Here is a 20,362-nt window from a genome sequence, read left to right as displayed (position 1 = left end):
CCAGCTCTGCACCTTGTTGTCTTTAAATCAGACATGATGTGTCTCTCCATAAGTACTCCACAACCAGTTACAGGCTAAAGATCATGCTGTATTTTACCTTCACTAAAGCCCTAATTGCCCCTAAATGGAGCATTTTCTACACCCCTCTGTGTGACATTGGTTAACACTAACTTCATGCTGTGCCATCTGTACATGGGGCTGGATTTTCAGGGCCCAGTGGGAACAGTCTTGGAGGCAGAAGGAGAATCGGGAAAATGGGATTGGGTAAGGGGGTTGGTGGATGCACAATAAGATTACACCACTTATCCTGGAGCTCCAAAGGTTTCCCAGGGTGTAGACAGGGAACCTGAATTTGTTGGCAATGCCAGAGCAGGGGCTAACTAATTCAGATCATTTAGACAGCAAGTAAGGTTAAATGTTGAAGCAAATTACTGCAGATGCTGGAATCTGTACTGAAAACTAAAAGTGCTGGAAATCACAGCAGGTCGGGCAGCATCCATGGGGAGAAAGCAAGCTAATTTTTCAAGTCTAGATGGCTCTTCAATTATTTACAAGTACATTACAAAACAATTCAAGTCAGAGGTTATAGAAAATACAGTAAAAATGTCATATTTCTCATTTGAACTCTGCAATACTTGGGGCAGCATGCTGGCTCAGTGGTTAGCACTGCAGCCTGACAGCTCTAGGGGCCTGGGTTTGATTCCACCCTCGGGCGACTGTCTGCGTGGAATTTTCATATTCTTCCCATGTCTGTGTGGGTTTCCTCCCACAGTCCAAAGATGTGCAGGTTAGGTGGATTAGCCATGGGAATTGCATGGTTACAGGGCTGGGATGGGCTGCTCTCAGAGGGTCAGTGTGGACTCAATGGACTGAATGGCCTATGTCCACACTGTAGGGATTCTATGGTATTAGGTGCCTCCATTCAAATACAATGTTGGAACATTTACTAAATACACCCAGAAACTATTTACATTCCAATACAGGCTACAAGGGGTTCTATAAGTTAACATCACCCTTGGGATATAATGGGTGACAAGCCTTAGGTGGTGGTCTTTCCCCGCTGTGTCTTGGTGGTAGCCATCCCAAGCTTTAGTGCATCCCTCAGCACATAGTCCTGGACCTTGGAATGTGCCAGTCTGCAACACTCAGTCAGGGTCAATTCTTTGCACTGACAGGCTAATAGATTTTTGACAGACCAAACCCTGAACGCACTTCTGGACAGGCAAAGGCAATGTTGCACATTACTGAGGAGTGTCCCTTCCACAGACTAAATGGGGGACAGACCACCTTAAACTCAACCAGTGAGCTGGTAATCACTTGGCTTCAGGGGCTTGTATTCACTAAATAAATAATTGAGGGCCTACCCAAGGTTCTCAATTGGAGGGAAAGTGAGGAGGGGGTCATTGTGACTGCCGGTTGGTCTCTACGTCAGAACATCAAGGAAAAATCCAGGAACTGATCCCGCTTATAGCAGTATCTTTCCAGCAGATACGGTGGGGAGGTATCAACTCCATAAGCAGGGCTGCACTTAAATACAGATGAGCTGCGTTGACAGGGTAGTGTGTTAAAAGCTGCCTTGCAAATGTTTTCCCACATTTGACGAAAGTCTTCATAGGAGAAGAAATATGTCAGAGGGTGAGGGACAAGTAGGAACGGAAATGTTTACCATGCTAACTCTAGCCAGTGCCACCATCCAGGCCTTTCATTATCCCTCCGCTAAATCTCCGGGCAATTTTCCTTCAGGTAAGTTGGCTCTTGTGCAGCTGAGCCAGATTTTTGCCTCACCTGGGATAGGGTCAGGCCGAGAAAACTGTGAACGGGAGTCCCTGCACTGACTGCTCCCATCGTTCCCAGCAGACAGAGTCCTTGGCAAGTTGAAATCTGGGTGGGTTGGAGAACCTGGACTCTGACCCCAGGGACACCGGGCTGGAACATTGTAGAAGCTGGGTTTCTGACTGTGAAAACAAAGATGTTTCAGAAATAGCAGACAATCCAAATAGCAAGACAAAAACCAAAAGAACTGCGGATGCTGTAAATCAGGAACAAAAACAAAGTTGCTGGAAAAGCTCAGCAGGTCTGGCAGCATCTGTGAAGGAGAAAACAGAGTTAACGTTTCGGGTCTGGTTCGTCTGGGTTCTGAGGAAAGGTCACCGGACCCGAAACGTTAACTCTGTTTTTTCCTTCACCGATGCTGCCAGACCTGCTGAGCTTTTCCAGCAACTTCTGTTTTTGTTTCAAATAGCAAGACAGCTGGCCAAGCATTTTCTAATTTCCAGGTCGTTCTTATCATGATCATTTGTCACTAGCAAGTATCATAGAGCTACCAAAATTTGGCTGACTGAATGATGAGATTATAAAGAAGCAAGAATTGAATATTTAAAAGAAGCCATTCTTTGCCTGTGATGATTTTGGGGTGGTTGGAATCACTGACACGTCAACACCACAATACAAACTCCATATTAAAACTCTCAGCCTCATTCCTCATCAACTCCTGAATAATGTCGCCTGAACATCCTGTTTCTTCTCAATATAACAATCACTCAGGGATCGTTTTTCTGAGACTTCTTTTCAGTGCCAGAAGCTGATTCTGGCTTGAGCCCTGTAGGGTACATAAAATTTGTAAGCTCTGAATCAAGGTGTCACCTCCGCTATGGTGGCAGTGTTGATACAGTTTGCCTTTAGTATGGGCTAACTTTGGTAAAGTCTATGAAATGCCCTTGCAATCAATGGTGGTGTAAATTCAACTTGCTAGCATCCAGCTCCTTTGGAGGGGAAAGTTTGAGACGTTCACTACTCTTTACATGAACAAGCGCATCCTGAGTTGCTTTCGAAAGATCTAACTCTAAGACCCCTCATTTTTGTTGTGTCAGGGCTTCCTTCTGATAATGTCACAGAGGTGCACCTCACTGGGTATAACTGACACAGTGAGGGTGGAGTTGGAACACACTAGAAGGAACAATGTGGAAGGAACACAGTGAGCACATGGGCATGACTGTATGAAGAAGACTGATTGGTCCGAATGTAACTCGATCAGAGCCCGGTGTATCTATGATCTACATGTACAGCAATAGTTAGTATTAATGTAAAATAAACATTATAAGCACAAAGACAGTTCTTGATCTTGGTTTCTGCTTGACCAGTTGTCCTGATGATTTAAACCCTGTTACCGTGCTGGTGCAGCATTCTCATCAAGGTGCCATCTCTAACACCATAGACAGATCTCCAGATGTTGTCTACCCGAGGCTCTAAATCAGAGCCCTGGAAAAGGGGTATGATAAACAGGTCCCGGGGCTCTGTGGGGTCTGCAGTGTCCAGGCCAGGAGCGGAAACCAATGCCTGTGATTTCTGTACAACGGGAACAGGACTATCTCCCCTTTGTACAGTTCCTTCGCATTAAAGGTTCTCATTCCATCTGCATCTTTGATTGTGATGTGCGCTTGCCCTTTAGGTTTTCGTGAGTTTCACCTTAGTAACCATGCAGAAACTGCAGTCTTGTGAGTTTGAGCTCCTTAATTTCAGAAACCCCTTTGAGTGGTGATACTCCAGGTAAATAAGGCACCTATATACCTTTATACCACCATATACCTACTTCACTGGTAAGGCCACAGGCGAGAATTGGTACATGTTTGCAAAAGACTCTTCCTTTCCCTTGTCAGGTTGAAAATTAAGTTGAGTGTTATTGTTCGGGAGTGAATGTTCATAGTCTGTGAACTGTTCTCCATCTTTACATGGGTCCTTTAGCTTTGAGTTTCCGGGAGCTGGAGTGAACCATGCTACGGCCTAAGGGGAAGATCACAGTTCAGTTAAAGGGGACTGAGAAAACATTCAATACATGATCCAGAACAGCCTTGCCTGACAAGCGTCCAAATCAGTGGGTGACATAACCTTGACCCTGTGACATTTTCCACAAGAATGTATCAATCAAGCACAAATGGAACCCACTGTTGTCAAAGCATTACAGAGTAAGCAAACTCTCTTCACTTATTTATTGCATGGATGGTACACACTGTTCTTGCAACTCTCTACCCTCTCTTCGCTGGGGATATAGTTCCATAGCGCACACAATTTAACACAGAAGGAAGCCTTCTGTTGCTTGGCCTCTGATACCCCTGACCCCCTGACTTCCCCAATTGGTGGGGGAACCGCCTTCAGTCCCAGCCATGGCCACCGCTCCAGTTTGGCACTGCTGAGCCAACACAGCTGCCAACCAATCAGGTTGGTTGGAGCTCTCTGAAGCAGGATTAGGCTAGGCCAGAGATAGCAAGAACGACCAATGCTGGAGTCAGAGATAACACAGTGAGGAGCTGGAGGAACACAGCAGGTCAGGCAGCATCAGGGGAGCAGAAAAGTTGACGTTTCAGGTCGGGACCTTTCTTCAGAATTGGGGAGGGGGAAGGGAACTGGGAAATAAATAGAGAGAGGAGGGGTGGGGCTGGGGAAGGTAGGTGGGATGGTGATAGGTGAGTGCAGGTAGGCAGTGGTGGGGATTGGTCAGTGGGGTGGGAGGAGCGGATAGGTGGATAGAAGACGGACAGGTTATGTCTGGTCAAGGAGGCGGGGATGAGAAGGAGGGTTGGACATGGGTTGAGGCCAGGGGTGGGGAGATTTTAAAACTAGTGAATTCCACGTTTAGGCCTTTGGGCTGTAGGCTCTCGAGGCGGAATATGAGGTGCTGCTCCTCCAGTTTGCGGGTGGCACCATTGTGACACTGGAGGAGGCCCAGGATGGACATGCCACCCACAGAGTCGGAGGGGGAATTGAAATGGTTCGTGACCGGAAGGTGTTGTCATTTGTCGCTCACAGAGCGCAGGTGCTCTGCAAAATGGTCTCCAAGCCTCCGCTTGGTCTCACCGACGTAGAGGAGGCCACATCGGGAGCAGCGGATGCAATAGACCACATTGACGGATGTGCAGGTGAACCTCTGTCTGATGTAGGAGGCTTGTTTTGTGCCTTGAATGGAGGCTAGGCCACTCTGTTTTTGGCCAATATAGGTGCGGGCGTAATTTTACCATGTTACAGTCCACATCTAAAGAGTTGTGGGAGGCTGGTGGTGGTTCGAGAGGGCTGCAGGGATGGTGGGGGAGAGAAACAAAGTTGGGTGAACCTGCCCACCCTCCACATCTCTCCCATTTCATGTTGGGTAGGAAAGGTGTCAGACAGCTCCTTCCCTCATGTACAAACCCATTAATGACAAACTTAGGCCCCACTCTCCCTCCGCCATTACAATACATGGTTTCACTGCGACACCTACCGACTGACAGGAATTGGGAGCGTACCTCGGTCGGATTGGTTCTGTGCGCCCATCGGAGTCAACACCCTGCGCCCCTCAACATCCCACCCCCGGCTTATGAAAATGGTACTCCTTCCATTCAATGTGCCCTCGGCACGTAGGCCTAGCCCACACCTGTCCCAAATCCCAGATCGCAAATCCTCTTCCTCGGGGCCGGAATGCGGTCCCAGTTGTGGGCACCACTCCATCTTGGCTCTGTTAGGCTGAGCCTAGGACCTGGCACAGCTCTCTCAGCTGTGGGGACGGCAGTCTCACTCTGAGTCAGACTGTAAACAGCTTCCCCCCATCCCCCCACACTGTGGGACAGCAGGGCTGACAGTCAACAACCAAGTCAAGGATGGCAGGGAATACCATACCTTGTAAAATCCTACCTGCGATGGGCTGAATGGTATCACAATGGACCGAGGAGGAGCAGATAGACTTCAGTTTAGATATATGTGGAGTGTTGCATTTTGGAAAGATAAACCAGGGCAAGGTCTTACACTGTTAATGGTAGGGCCCTGGGGAGTCTGGTCAAACAGAGAGACCTAAGGGTTTGGGTACATAGTTCATTGCAAGTGACATCACAGATAGACAGGGTGGTGAAGAAGACATTTGGCACACTTACCTTCATCAGTCAGAACAATGAGAATAGGAGTTGGGACGTCATGTTATGGCTGTACAGGACATTGATGAGGCCACTTTTAGAATACTGTGTACAGTTCTGGTCACCCTGCTATGGGAAGGATATTACTAAATTGGACAGAGTGCAGAAAAGATTTATATGGATGTTGCCAGGGTTTGGAGGGTTTGAGCTATAGGGAGAGGCTGAATAGGCTGGGCTATTTTCCCTGGAGCGTCGGAGGCTGAGGAGTGACCTTACAGCTTATAAAAGCATGAGGGCCATGGACAGGGTGAATAGATAAGGTCTTTTCCCTCGGAAGTTCAAAACCAGAGGGCATAGGTTTAAGGTGAGAGGGGACAGATTTAAAAGGGACCTGAGGGGCAACTTTTTCATGCAGAACGTGGTGCGTGTATGGAATGAGCCGCCAGAGGAAGTGGTAGAGGTGGGTGCAGTTACAGCATTTAAAAGAGAAGTGCATGGCTAGGAAAGGTTTAGAGGGATATGGGCCAATTGCTGGCAAATGGGAGTAGTTTAGTTTGGTAAACATGGTCATCATGGTCGAGTTGGATTGAAGGGTCTGTTTCAGTGCTGTATGACTCGATGACTCTACTACTGTAATGGGGCTGGATTATTGAACATAAAATCCAGAGCTACTTACCTGTCCATTGGGCTTACACAAGATTGTTGTACACTCTGGACCAGTTCCAAATTTATTACTGTCCTTCAACAAGAAGTCGTTCGGGGGACTGTGCGGGACCCTTGCTCCAGCTGACCAAACCTAAAAGACCATGAATGAAACTGGGTTAGTAGCTGAAGGGCAGAGGCTTCAAATTAAATAGTTTCAGGATGTGGGCATCAACAGCAAAGGCTGGCACACTTCACCCATCTCTAGCTGCTGTGGGGTGGGGCTGGGCACCATCTCATTGAACCCCAGTGGAGAAGGTGAGCACATTCAGTCAGACTTGGTGCCACACCCTGGCGCAGGTCTGATGGGGTCCAATTGGTGGTGACCCACCAGCAAGCCCGGGTAAACATGGCAAGGTGATATGGACTGAGCCAGATGGAGAGTGAATCCGAACAAAAACAGGCGATGGTGGGAGCTCTGTCCAAGCCAGCTTCCAGGGAATTTGGATGGGCGGGGTTTGCATTCTGCCAATGGGTGCCCTGTGTTTACCGTTATAGTGGAGCCTGCGTTCACCCGGGTCCTGGGTGGGAAGCGGTACACCGTCACTGGGTGCCCACCGATGTTCTGCTGCAAGATGTAGTTCCCAATATCTTCCTCCATGTTGAGCGAGATATTTAAGAGCCGCACAAAGTGGCCGTTCGCAGCGACTTCGATTATTTTCATGTTGCCCATGGTGCTGGAATAAAGAAAGACTTTGTTCTCTGTGAGTTGAAAACCAGGCGCTCAGAAATGGGGTGGGTGGGGGGGGTGCGCTGAAGCCTGTGGGGAGCCATTTTCCAGAGAAGCCGCTGTGTGGTCCCTGGCCAATGACTCTCAAAGCTGGAGGACCAATCAGAGGCCTTCCGTGCCTGAAAGGAGCAGCAGGTTGCCATGGCAACTGCGCGAGAGAAAGAGAGAGGGGCTGCTCCAAAATGGCGGCTCCCTTCATCCAACATGTCTGTAAAGTTTATACTTAAAGTGGCTTTTGCCTCCAGGACATGACCACTGTGGATGCGGGGAGTGGGGGGAGAGTGGTGTGGGGTGACAGGGTGGGGGAAGAGTGGTGTGGGGCAGGGGGAGCCCCCTTGACTGGGCAGCCCATGGTGGCTGCTACACTCAGGGAAGGCCTAACGGGGGCTGCTGGACCACCCAACTACCTCTGACTCCCACCCCAATCCTGCCACTGACTAAGCCAACACCCACTTCCCCTACCACTTCCAGTCTGGCCCCGGGAGGGCATGCCAGCTCGAGTGTCACTGGCCTTCTTTAGTTAGCCTCATTGGATCAATCGCAAACTTCACCAGCCACCTCCAACACTCCCACTCTCCCGAACACCCTCCCCTCTCCCCTGTGAAAATGGCACCAGCACACGGGAAATGGAGCCTGGAAAACCATGTTCTTTTTTAACCTCACGATATCTAGTGCCTTGATGGGAATGCTGTCACTGGGCTATTAATGCATGGGGCCGTCTATTGCTGTGGTGACATGAATTCATATCCCACCATGTCTGCTGGAGCCGCTAACAAATAACTATAGGATTAGAAATTAATCTCGTTGTTGTAGGAATGCAACTGGTTCACTAATGGAAGGAAATCTGCCATCCTTACCTGGTTTGGCCTACATGTGACTCCAGACCTACAGCAACATGGCTATAGGATCATCGGAATAGGAGCAGGCCATTCATCCCATTGAGTCTGCTCTGCCGTTTAATACAATAATCAAACTTCGTTTTGCCCAAACTATCCCCATAACCCTTCACATCATTGATAATCAACACTTGATTGGCGTCTAATTATACTCAGAGACTGAGCTTCCCCGGGCCTCTGGGGTGGAGAATTCCAAAGGTTCATCACCCTCTGAGTAAAACCAATTCCTCCTCATCTGATTCCTAAATGACACTCTGCTTATTTTTAAATTGTGACCTCTGATTCCAGACTCCCCTACCGGGGTAAGCATTTTACCTGCATCTACCCCTGCTCTGTTCCAAAGGAAGTATTTTTGATGTTCTAAATTTTAATCACAAATGCTCTGTATTTAGACGACGTTGTGTCAACTATAACAGTCAAGGTAACGTTTCCATAATCCTAGAGGACCATGTACTGCTCTCTTATTAGAGAGCGAGACAGCAAGAAAGAGAGAGAGCTAGAGAGAGAGAGAGAGAGAGAGAGAGAGAAAGCGAGAGAGCTAAAGAGGGAGAGAAAGCGAGAGAGCTAGAGAGAGAGAGAGAGCTAGAGAGCTAAAGAGGGAGAGAAAGCGAGAGAGCTAGAGAGAGAGAGAGAAAGCGAGAGAGCTAGAAAGAGAGAAAGTGAGAGAGCTAGAGAGAGAGAGAGAAAGAGAGAGAGCGAGAAAGCGAGATGGCTGGTTATATCTAATGTGGCTGAGTCTTTATCACTCTCTGAAACAATTGGGTGAACCACTCAGTTGTACCAAACTGCTACCAGATACCAGATGGACTGTAACTCTACACTACTTTCTCAAAGACAGTTGGAGTTGGGTAACAAATGGTTTTGCCAGCAATGCCACATGGCAAAGAAAGAATTTAAAAAAAATTTAAATCTTGTGAGGAAGTCACTCTGACCATGGTCTCAAACTCTGTTGTGACTGGTGAATGTTGGAGCAGACAGGTATTAAGCACATGGGTCTAAGAAAATGGCTTAATTTATCACATGACCACCCTAATCCAACTTCCCCACCCAGTAACCACTTGTATATATCCTTCTCCAACATAAAACAAAGAAAGACAAATACAAAATCATACCCCACTACTTTAATATCCCTATAACCCTTCCCTCAGGTCACTTGCCTCTAATGAGATTAATCAATAACCCCTCAAGCCTCCAGGGGAAGTCCTGCATGGGGTTGGTAACCCAATTGCTAGAGACTGCAGTAACAAAATGGACTCCAGTCACCATGGTGACCAGAAGGGGAGGCTATACTCAAATGTTGAAAAGGCATTCATATTCCACAAGCAACACAAGTCAAATCCAGTACTGCCACAGATTGATCACGTCCACAGTGATGAATGCAAACTGTATCTTCTCACTGATTCAACTCTTTACAAGAATATTCTAGGTTCATTGACGTTTTATAATGGTGTCAGTTCCCTTCTGATAGAGGAATCCATTCATACTCTACCATATTAGTCAATAGAATCTAATGCCACTGAAGGAGATTGTTCGGTCCATCGCACCTCTTCTGGCTCCTTGAAAGGCTGATACAAATTCCCTCTGGTCCCATTCACCTGTATCCCTGCCGATATCCCCTATTTCTCAATTCTTCCACTCCCCTCAAGCAGTTTCAAAATTCAAATGCATGGCCTGAAAGAAATTCCCCTTAGTTCACCAAGACCATCAATACAGCTCCCCTCCACACTCCACACCCTAGCTATAGTGCACGTTATTATAAATCAGTGTTGTTTCATACTCAACCTTCCTGTCCATATCTCCCTGTCTACACTATCCAAGCCATTCATCATTTTCAACAAGTTTATTAAATTTCCTTGTAACCTTCTTGCACCTAGGAGAACAATCCCAGTTTCTCAACACTTTCTAGTCAACGAGTAACCAATTTGGGAATGTCCATTTGGGGAAGAAACCAGCCGGCATTACTCCGTCTGGCCTACACGTGACTCCAGCCCAGGACCAACATGGCTGTTTCTCAACTACCTTCTGACATAGCCCAGTTGATTTCAACTACACCATCTCTCGAGAGACTCTTGTTATAGGGTTATAGAGTCATACAGCACAGAGACAGAACACTCAATTCAACCAGTTCAGGCCGACTATAACCCCAAACAAAACTAGTCCCACCTGCCCGCTCCTGGCCCATATCCCTCAAAAACTTTTCTTAGTTGCGTACTGATCAAATGTCTTTTAAACGTTATAACTGTACCAGAATCCACCACTTCCTCTGGAAGTTCATTCCACATACAAATCACTGTCTGTATAAAAAATTGCCTCCTTCTCCTCTCACCTTAAAAATATCTTATAATTAAAAAAAAATGTCCTCAAAGACCCCGTCCCCAGAATAAATACTTACATGGTAAACAGCAGTGCTTCTAATAAGAATGATTTCTATAATTCATACTGTTAATTATATGAATACAACGCGCTAAGAGATTGTCATTTTAAAACACTGTAGTTAACTGCGGACAGCATTGCTGGACATTCTTTCTTGTCAAGAATTATTCTATTAAATGACAATGTCCCATAATAATAAAATACAGTAGCAAACTTTACCATGGGAGGGCACAATTGAATAATTAGGAGATAGTAAGAACTGCCGATGCTGGAGAATCTGAGACAACAAGGTGTAGAGCTGGATGAGCACAGCAGGCCAAGCAGCATCAGAGGAGCAGGGAAGCTGACGCTTTGGGTCGGGATCCTTCTTCAGAAATGGGGAGGGGGAAGGGAGCTCAGAAATGAATAAAGAGAGAAGGGGTGGAGCTGGGGAAGGTAGGTGGGATGGTGATAGGGGTAAGGGGTGGTGAGGATTGATTGGTGGGATGGGTAGGACGGATAGGTGGGAGAGAAGATGGACAGTTTGTGTCAGGTCAAGGAGGCGGGGATGAGAGGGAGGGTTGGACATGGGATGGGGAGATTTTAAAACTGGTGAATTCTACGTTCAGGCAGATAATTGAATAATCTTCCCAACTTTCTTAACAATGTGAATAGAAGGTTCGACATACAAAGCAGTGAGTCAACATCTGATGACGGAATTTGTCTTGGTTACCTGGCGATCGGCGTGTTGAGGTCGCATGTGTTCATGAGCGGCTTACAAACAAGGGATGCGTTGGTCGAGTTGTTGCTCTTCAGGTCCTTAATCAGAGTGTTGTAAAAATCTCGGCCTTGACCAGATTTGCAACTGTTGGGAGAATGGGTCGAAGGCTTTGGGAAGAACCACTTTGGCTCAGTATTATTACTTTCCGACGCTGCAGAAGAAGAGATGTCATTGTAGGTGCTCCCGACAGCCTCGTGGCCTTTTGCACATGGCTGCAGTCACAGGTGAACATAAGATTATAAGTAAACACACTCCCCCACCACCAATCGACCTCCTCTCCACCCCTCCAGAGCAGTACCAACCTTACAAGCAGTTAGTGAACAAAGACGGTTCAGACAAATGAATAAGGGAGAGGTTAAAGCAAAAAACTTTGCTGTCCTGCTCAAACAGCCTCTCCTAATGTGTAGATAGGTGTGACCTTACATCTCAGGGTGGTTGTTTGTAGGGTTCAGACCTGCAGTCTTTATTCCTGTTGCTTCCCTGACCTTGGGCGTGCAGTGCTATGTGCATGTGTGAGGTGGAGATGTTGGGTGTCCGTCAGTCATGAAACCCTGATGCAACCTTTCCCTCCGCCATTGCCTGGTTTCACAGCCCATACCCTGCAACCAGATGGAAATCATGGTTGCATGGTCACACTCTCTGCTATTTGCCTTAACATTAAGGAGCGGTATTGAGCTAAACCAAGAGGAGGCGCACTAAAAGAAATGTCTCCACCTCGAAGGCCAGGAAGTCTGGGTTCAAGTCCCACCTACCCTCAACGTACCTGCAAAGTGCCCAGGTCAGCAGGGTAGAGAGGGACTGATGGAAAGAACTGACCAAGAGCTCCCCACCCCATTCTCATACTCACCGTGGTATTGGTTGACCCCAATGGATGGGCCATAATTTTGGATGGGGCGGTGGGATTGAGAGGTGCAGCAAGGAAGATCATGGGAAAGGGGCAAGAGATGAAACAAGATGCAGCATTAAAAAATTGACTCTGTTTTGTCCTAATAAACACTCGAGCAATAAAACAGCTTGTTTTTATTATAGACCCTGAAACATTCACACCAAATATTTTACATTCAATAACAAGCGAAGACATGAGTGTAAGTGCTACAGTATGTTCATTCCTATCGGGGCCTATCCTTTAGTGTTCAATGAGGGTAGCCATATGCATCACCGTATTCAAAATTAAAGAATCACCAATTCTTACTTTGAAAGAGCTGGGAAACCCTTAAGTTAGCCTGAATTGCACCCACAAGGGAATAAATGTTAGCAATGGTGCTTATAACTTCAATAAAACACAAGAATTAGGGGCAGGAGTAGGGTACAGAATTTCAAAGCCGAACCGCTGTCCCTCCGAGAGAAGAAATTTCTCCTCGCGTCTGTTTTAAATGGGAGATTTCTTATGTCGAAACTGTATTCCCTAGTCCTAGATTCTACAATGAGGGGAGATATCCTCTCAGTTCACTGTCCACTGGAGTAGTACCAGATGATTGGAGGGTGGCAAATGTTATTTCCTTGTTCAAGAAAGGGAATAGGAATAATCCTGGGAATTACAGACCAATCAGTCTTACTTCTGTGGTGGGCAAATTATTGGAGAGGATTCTGAGAGATAGTATTTATGATTATTTGGAAAAGCACAGTTTGATTAGAAATAGTCGGCATGGCTTTGCGAGGCGCAAGTCATGCCTCACAAGCCTTATTGAATTCTTTGTGGTTGTGACAAAACACATTGATGAAGGTTGAGCAGTGGATGTGGTGCATATGGATTTTAGCAAGGTATTTGATAAGGTTCCCTATGGTAGGCTCATTCAGATAGTAAGGAGGCATGGGATTCAGGGGAACTTGGCTGTCAGGATACAGAATTGGCTGTCCAATAGAAGACAGAGGGTGGTAGCAGATGGAAAGTATTCAGCCTGGAGCTCAGTGACCAGTGGTGTTCCGCAGGGATCTGTTCTGGGACCCCTGCTCTTTGTGATCTTTATAAATGACTTGGATAAGGAAGTGGAAGGGTGGGTTGGTAAGTTTGCCGACGACACGAAGGTTGGTGGAGTTGTGTGGAGGGCTGTTGTAAGTTGCAACGGGACATTGACAGGATGCAGAGCCAGGCAAAGAAGTGGCAGATGGAATTCAACCCAGAAAAGTGTGAAGTGATTCATTTTGGAAGGTCGAATTCGAATGCAGAATACAGGGTTAATGGCAGGATTCTTGGCAGTGTGGAGGAACAGAGGGATCTTGGGGTCCACGTCCATAGATCCCTCAAAGTTGCTACCCAAGTTGATAGGATTATTAAGAAAGCGTATGGTGTGTTGGCTTTTATTGGCAGGGGAATTGTCTTTAAGAGCCGTGAGGTTATGCTGCAGCTCTATAAAACTCTGGTTAGACCACACTTGGAATATTGCGTTCAGTTCTCGTCGCCTCATTATAGGAAGGATGTGGAAGCTTTAGAGAGGGTGCAGAGGAGATTTACTAGGATGCTACCTGGACTGGAGGGCAGGTCTTATGAGGAAAGGTTGAGGGAGCTAGGGCTCTTTTCATTGGAACGAAGAAGGATGAGGGGTGACTTGATAGAGGTGTACAAGATGATGAGAGGCACAGATGGAATGGATAGCCAGAGACTTTTTCCCAGGGTGGAAATGACTATTACAATTTTAAGGTGATTGGAGGAAGATATAGGGGAGATGTCAGAGGTAGGTTCTTTACGCAGAGAGTGGTGAGCATTTGGAATGTGCTGCCAGCAGTGGTAGTGGAGTCAGATACTTTAGAGACTTTTAAGCGACTCTTGGATAGGCACATGGATGACAGTAAAATGTATGGTATGCAGGTTAGTTTGATCTTAAAGTAGGATAATAGGCCAGCACAACATTGTGGGCCGAAGGGCCTGTACTGTGCTCAATTGCTCAATGTTCTATGTTCTAAATACCCTGCCCAAGCCCTCTCAGACCCTTACCCATTTCAGTGAGATCAGGTCACAACCTTCAATCCATCTGCAGCTCAGCTCCATCTAGTCAACTAACGTGATGTATTATCGGTATCTAAAGCTGCCAAATCTCTGGGAATGTTTAGGATTCTCCAGGAATCTGTACACATTTACTGTCTGCCTGAACTGTATCCGTTGGTGGGTTTATCTGTTGGGCAATGCCTGGGTACACCAGAATGTTACAATAACAGTTTATAATATCTAATTTCTTCCCTTTACTCTTTCACAGGATGTGGGCAACCCTGGCAGGGGCTTTGGTTGCCCATCCCCACCTTGCCCTTGAACTGAGAGGTCTCGCCAAGCCATTTCAGAGGGCAGTTAAAAGTCAATGACGTTGCTGTGGGTCTGGAGTTACACACCGGGTGAGGGTGGCAGATTTCCTTCTTTAAATAATCTAATTAACCAACTGGGATCCAACAGAACTTTACAGAAGATTGGAATGTCTGGTCAGCATGGACAACTTGGACCAAAGGGTCAGTTTCTATGCTGCATGCCTCTATGACTCTATAAAAATTTTAGCAAATTTTAAAAACTCTGCAACAGAAGAGAGGGAGGGGAAAGGCAGTGGGTGGAAGGAGGATTAGTATGGGGTGGGGGGGGGGGGGGGGGGGGTGGGGGGGGGGGGAATCCACAGGGGAGGGATAGAGATGGTGTAAAATGAAGTGGTTGGGATGGGGGTGACCTTTTTTTATTCACTTTTAGAACGTGGGCATTGCTGCATTTATTGCCCGTCCCTAACTGCCCCTTGAGAAGGTGGTGGTGAGCTGCCTTCTTAAACTGCTGTAGACCACATGCTGTAGCTAGACCCATAATGCCCTTAGGGATGGAATTCCACGATTTTGACTCAGCAATAGTGAAGGAACAGCGATATATTTCTAAGTCAGGATGGTGAGTGGCTCGGAGGGGAACTTGCAGGTGGTGGTGTTCCCATGTATCTGCTGCCCTTGTCCTTCTAGATGGAAGTGGTCGTGGGTTTGGAAGGTGCTGTCTGAGGAGCTTTGGTGAATTTCTGCAGTGCATCTAGTAGATAGTACACACTGCTGCTATTGAGCGTTGGTGGTGGAGGGAGTGGATGTTTGTGGATGTGGTGCTAATCAACCGGGCTGCTTTCTCCTGGATGATGTCAAGCTTCTTGAGTGTTGTTGGAGCTGCACCCATCCAGGGCAAGTGGGGAGTATTCCATCACACTCCTGACTCGTGCCTTGTAGATGGTGGACAGGCTTTGGGGAGTCAGGGGATGACTTACTCACTGCAGTATTCCTAGCTTCTGGCCTGCTCTTGTAGCCACTGTGTTTATGTGGCGAGTGCAGTTGAGTTTCTGGTCAATGGTAACTCCCAGGATGTTGATAGTGGGGGATTCAGTGATGGTAACACCATTGAATGTCAAAGGGTCGTGGTTAGATTGTCTCTTATTGGTGATGGTCATAGTCTGGCATTTGTGTGGCGCGAATGTCACTTGCCACTTGTCAACCCAAGCCTGGATATTGTCCAGATCTTGTTGCATTTGAACATTGACACGAAAGAAAAGAAGGGGATGGCATGAGAGGAATGGTGTAATGCTTTGGGGATTGGAAGATGTTCTGTTGCATAATAATACTAATTTCATTGTAAATGTTCTACCAGTCTCGGGATGTTAAAGGCAATCCTTGCTGTGAGTAACACCTGGGAGGACAGCCAATCAGGCTGAATATGTTATGCTTCCCTTTTGTTTGAACAGCCTTGTTTCTTAGTTCTAAACTCTGGAGGTGGAGTGCCTATTTGACCAGCTGAAGAGGTTAGAGCCTGGAAGGGATGAGGAGACCTTCAACAAAATATCCACGCAGAGCCGGCCTTCGGAAAGTAGAGGGGATTATGGCTCCCCCTGTTCTGTGGGACTGCTTCTCCTCTCTCTCCAAGCACATGTAGAAAGTTGTCAGTTTAGTCAAAGCATGCAGACACTGAGGCTGAGAAAGGGCTGTTGTTGGTACAAAATGAGAGGCTATTAACCCACCAGCTCAGTCTAAAACAGTAACGCAGGCAGGAGATTGTTAACCTTTAACAATGGACAGCGGGGAAGAGGGTATTAGAGCATTACGACCAGAGTGCACTGGCCGTGGTGGGGGATATGAACCTCAGGGTGGTGGGATCAGTGTCAGCATTGAAGTTTGGGGGCAGGTGACAAGCCTTTCACCCTTTGCAACATGAGCAGATTAGATCAACAGCTGTACTTTAACCAGGGACTGGGTGGCAAAGAGGCCACATATGGACTGGCACACACTGGTTGGGCCAAACGGCCTGTATCCATGTTACAAATTCTGTGACAACTGTTTGTCTCTCTTCCAAACATCTATTTTTTTTCTCCTTTTTCTCTGCATTTTGACTGTCCATCTCCTCCGTTTAAGGCCCATTAGATATCTCATCCTTTTAGCAGGGGGCTTTGGCTAGCCCCAGTAGATTGTTATCATTTTGCCCCAGTCCCTTTACATTATCATTCAACAAGAGGAACATAGGAGCAGGTAGAGGCCATTCAGCCCTTCAGATCTTAACTCCACTGACTTGGTTCCCTAACATTTGATACCCTTCACCAACAAAGCATCCGGAAATGACTTATACAGTGTGTATAGGGGATACCGGGTGAATAGAGGGAAACAGGTCAGCCTACAGTCTGCAGAGTTTTCATATTAAAGTTATAAAGCATAACTATGCAACAACATCAATAAAGCTTGTCAGATTGCAAAATGTGCTGGGGTGTCCTACAGAATTAGGTTTTTTTTTGATTTGTGGAACACAACTGGCCGGGTCTGCATTTATTGTCCGTCCCTAGTTGCCCTTGAGAAGGTGGTAGTGAGTTGCCTTTTGAACCACTGCAGACCACTTGCTGTGGGTTGACCCACAATGCCATTAGGGAGGGAATTCCAGGATTTTGACCCAGCGACACTGAAGGAACAGTGATATATTTCAAACTCAGGATGGTGAGTGGCTTGGAGGGGAACTTGTAGGGGGTGGTATTCCCACATATCTGCTGCCCCTTGTCCTTCTAGATGGAAGTGGTCGGGTTTGGAAGATGCTCCCTGAGGAGCCTTGGTGAATTTCTGCAGTTCATCTTGTAGACAGTACACGCTGCTGCTACTGAGTGTTGGTGATGGGGGGAGTGGATGCCTGTGGATGTGGTGCCAATCAAGAATAGTGTAACTGTGTAGTGTATCTAGGAGGGTAACTGTTATTTCTCAGCTTACATTAAGCGTGTAAATGGCTCTGTCACAGGACAGGAAGATTGTTGTTTTGTCTGGTGGCATTCGACCCATTTTACACTAATCAGGGAGCTGTCTGAGAATGAATGACTTGCTTCTCTACAAGCCTTGCAACCAGCTGCCTTCTCGACACTCGGAACTTAACTCATAGTCAAAGGACAAGCAGGCATAGCTAACACTAGCCAGTGCCAGTGCAGACAATTGTACCTTGGTGTCAAACCTAAGTTGATATTAATGAGATGAATCTTGTAAACCAGCGAGGGTCAGTTAGAGATCAAGTGCGTGCTGTATAGACAAAGTGAGGAGAATAGACAGCTGAAGAGAGAAACAAACTTTGACTTCTTAATTGTCAGACATTAGTCAATTGCACAACCACTGTAACATAGAACTAATTCTTCATCGTCTTACCCACACATTGTTCAAGTCTAAATTTCGCTGCGTCAGTTGGGTTATTAAGTTTTGCGTATGTTACTGGAGTCATGGGGCATGGCCGACTTGATGCAGATCTGCAACTCGCTGAGGGGTTTGCAGGAGGAGGGCAGGAGCTCATAGGAAGAGGTGACGGGCACCTTGGCCGGTTCATCGAAGTGCACAAGGCCAGGGCAGAAGGTGGTGGGCAGCTTAGCCGGCTCACAGGAAGGCAGGGGGGGATACAAGAAGATGACAAACAGTTCGGCCGAACAGTGGACAGGCATGAGGCCAAAGAGGAAGGTAGCTGGCAGCTCGGCTGATGCACAGGAAGGCGTGTGGTCAGAGCTGAAGATGGCAAGCAACACATTGGGGTGGCAGGTGCCAGGGAGGAGCTGGGGGCAGAGGATGAAGCTCCAGAGTTTTGATGCAATGGCTTGCAGGGGTTTGAGATTGGAGGTGGAGGGCAAGATCGCAGGTTCACGGGAGGGCACGAGGATGCAGCTGGTACCCGTGGACAGGAAGACTGGTTCAAAGGAGCACATGATGTCCGAGGAGTGGGTAAATATGGTTTGCATGGAGAACACTTCTGCTGGTACATCAGTTGACTGTCCCTTAACCTTTACAAAACAAAGAAGACATTTGTAATCAATTATGTTCGTGTCCTCAGTTATTGCATAACAGAGCAAACCTTTTATTAACCAGCACCTATGGAACCAGGAGTTGATCAAATATTCTAGAGGTCCACACAATCATTGTAAAAACACACACTGAGCAAGAGAAACATAAATACACATCACTGCTATACTTTATTTGCAGCATAAACCAACTTAAATAATAATGGGACTCTGCCTTAAATAAAAACTTATTGGCAGAGAGCCTTCTCACTCATACCTTCAACTGACTACTCAGACATTAAGGTATTTGAGGAGAAATTGACTCAAAATTGAATCAACTGTTGATATTTTGTGTGGTCATTGAATTGAACAACAAGTATATTTACACTGAGGTAAATAAATTTTAAAAACTATAATAACTGAACAGAATAATGCAGTAAAGTTTGTGATATTTCAGGTTTATAATTTATGCTGAAATATCGAGGGTGTCCGTTCATAAGTGCTGGTTAAAACAACGTTTGCTGTATTAGCCACATTAAACTCTTTTCTCCAAGATCAATTTTATACTGACAGCCAGGAAAAGGGACATGGCAATGCAGAGGATGCACTCCATGGTGCCTGTTATGGTACACTAATAGATTCTTCTTTCCACAACAACTTTCATTTATGTTGCACCTGGAGTGCAGTAAAATCTCCTATAGTGTTGATAATTAGACACAATCTCTTGTTCCTATTTTATTAAGCAAAGGATGTGGAGTCACTGGAGAGGGTACAGAGAAGGTTTACAAGGATAATAACAGAAATGCATTGGTAAACATATCAGGAAAGGATGAACAGGCTTGGCCCCTTTTCCCTTAAATAAAGAAGGATGACTTGATAAAGGTCTTCAACGTATGCAAGGTTTTAATAAAGTGAAGGCACGGTGAAAGTTTCCTCTTGAGGTCATTCCGTAAGAAGGAATCTCTTTATCCAGAAAATGGTGAGAATCCAGAACTCTCTACCACAGGGACTGGCTAAAGGGAATAGTATGGATACATTTAAGGGGAAGCTGGATAATTAAATAAGGATTCCTGTTTATCCAGTAAATATTTCTAAGAGTCTGATGAAACTGTTGGCTTTAACCAGTGAATATGGAATTTGAGCAAGATGTACTGGTCTCAATGCCTGTGAACAACCCATTGCCCAAGGATTTCGTAAAGGCTTGGTATCCATCATTTGAATCTGCTTCTTGAACTGGCAAATTATAATTCTTTTATTTTCTTTTTAATTCATCCCTTAACTGTGTTTGTCTGTCTGTCTGTGTGTGAATGGGGACTATGATCAAAGAAGATTGGGCTTTAACTCATAGATATTAACTAAATTATCTTATTTATCTTTTGTCTGCTACAGTTATATTATTAATAATAAATTGTTAATTTTTGTTTAAGTTATAAACTAGGTGCCCAAGATCCGTTATTCTTAAATCTGGTTAGAACAATTGGGCAAATTAGAGGGTGATTGACTGTTTTACTTTCACTGTGTTGTGAATCCAGTGGGAGAGAAGCTGGTTTCACTTGACATGGTATTCCTTTATTTTAATATTGATGATTGTAATTGTTTTAAGTTCTTCACTCCCTTTCACATCTTGATTCATAATTGTATTACTGGCATGTTAGTTGTATCCTGTACAGTGAAGACAGATGCAAAATATCTGCTCAATTCACATATCATTTCCTAATTTTCCACTATTAATTCCCAGACTCATTCTCTAGAGTGCATAGGGTGTGTGTGTGTGTGTGTGTGTGTGTGTGTGTGTGTGTGTGTGTGTG

The 20,362-nt window shown here is 46.0% G+C and overlaps 2 protein-coding genes across 3 annotated transcripts in view; both read right to left on the bottom strand.

The window, feature by feature from the left end:
- Nucleotides 1-18,054, bottom strand: part of LOC125485795 (lamin tail domain-containing protein 1-like) — a 29,567-nt gene extending 11,513 nt beyond the window's left edge. For both annotated transcript variants that reach the window (XM_048610511.1, XM_048610510.1), the window contains exons 1-6: nt 17,938-18,054; nt 11,290-11,488; nt 7,069-7,255; nt 6,553-6,672; nt 3,590-3,780; nt 1,786-1,955 (exon numbers count right to left, since the gene is read on the bottom strand). In XM_048610511.1, coding sequence (XP_048466468.1) covers nt 1,786-1,955; nt 3,590-3,780; nt 6,553-6,672; nt 7,069-7,255; nt 11,290-11,488; nt 17,938-18,010 — 940 coding nt within the window. In that variant the 5' untranslated portion in view covers nt 18,011-18,054. The remainder of the gene's footprint in view (nt 1-1,785; nt 1,956-3,589; nt 3,781-6,552; nt 6,673-7,068; nt 7,256-11,289; nt 11,489-17,937) is intronic.
- A 21-nt stretch (nt 18,055-18,075) lies between these two features.
- Nucleotides 18,076-20,362, bottom strand: part of LOC125485811 (lamin-B2-like) — an 84,065-nt gene continuing 81,778 nt past the window's right edge. Inside the window, exons 10-11 of the mRNA XM_048610563.1 lie at nt 18,199-18,557; nt 18,076-18,098 (exon numbers count right to left, since the gene is read on the bottom strand). Of these exons, the coding sequence (XP_048466520.1) occupies nt 18,076-18,098; nt 18,199-18,557 (382 nt within the window). The remainder of the gene's footprint in view (nt 18,099-18,198; nt 18,558-20,362) is intronic.

This window comes from Rhincodon typus, chromosome 22 (genome assembly GCF_021869965.1).
Source record: "Rhincodon typus isolate 14 chromosome 22, sRhiTyp1.1, whole genome shotgun sequence".
NCBI classification, from domain to species: Eukaryota; Metazoa; Chordata; class Chondrichthyes; order Orectolobiformes; family Rhincodontidae; genus Rhincodon; species Rhincodon typus.
Note: the sequence above shows the minus strand (reverse complement) of the source record. Positions and strands in the feature narration are given on the sequence as shown.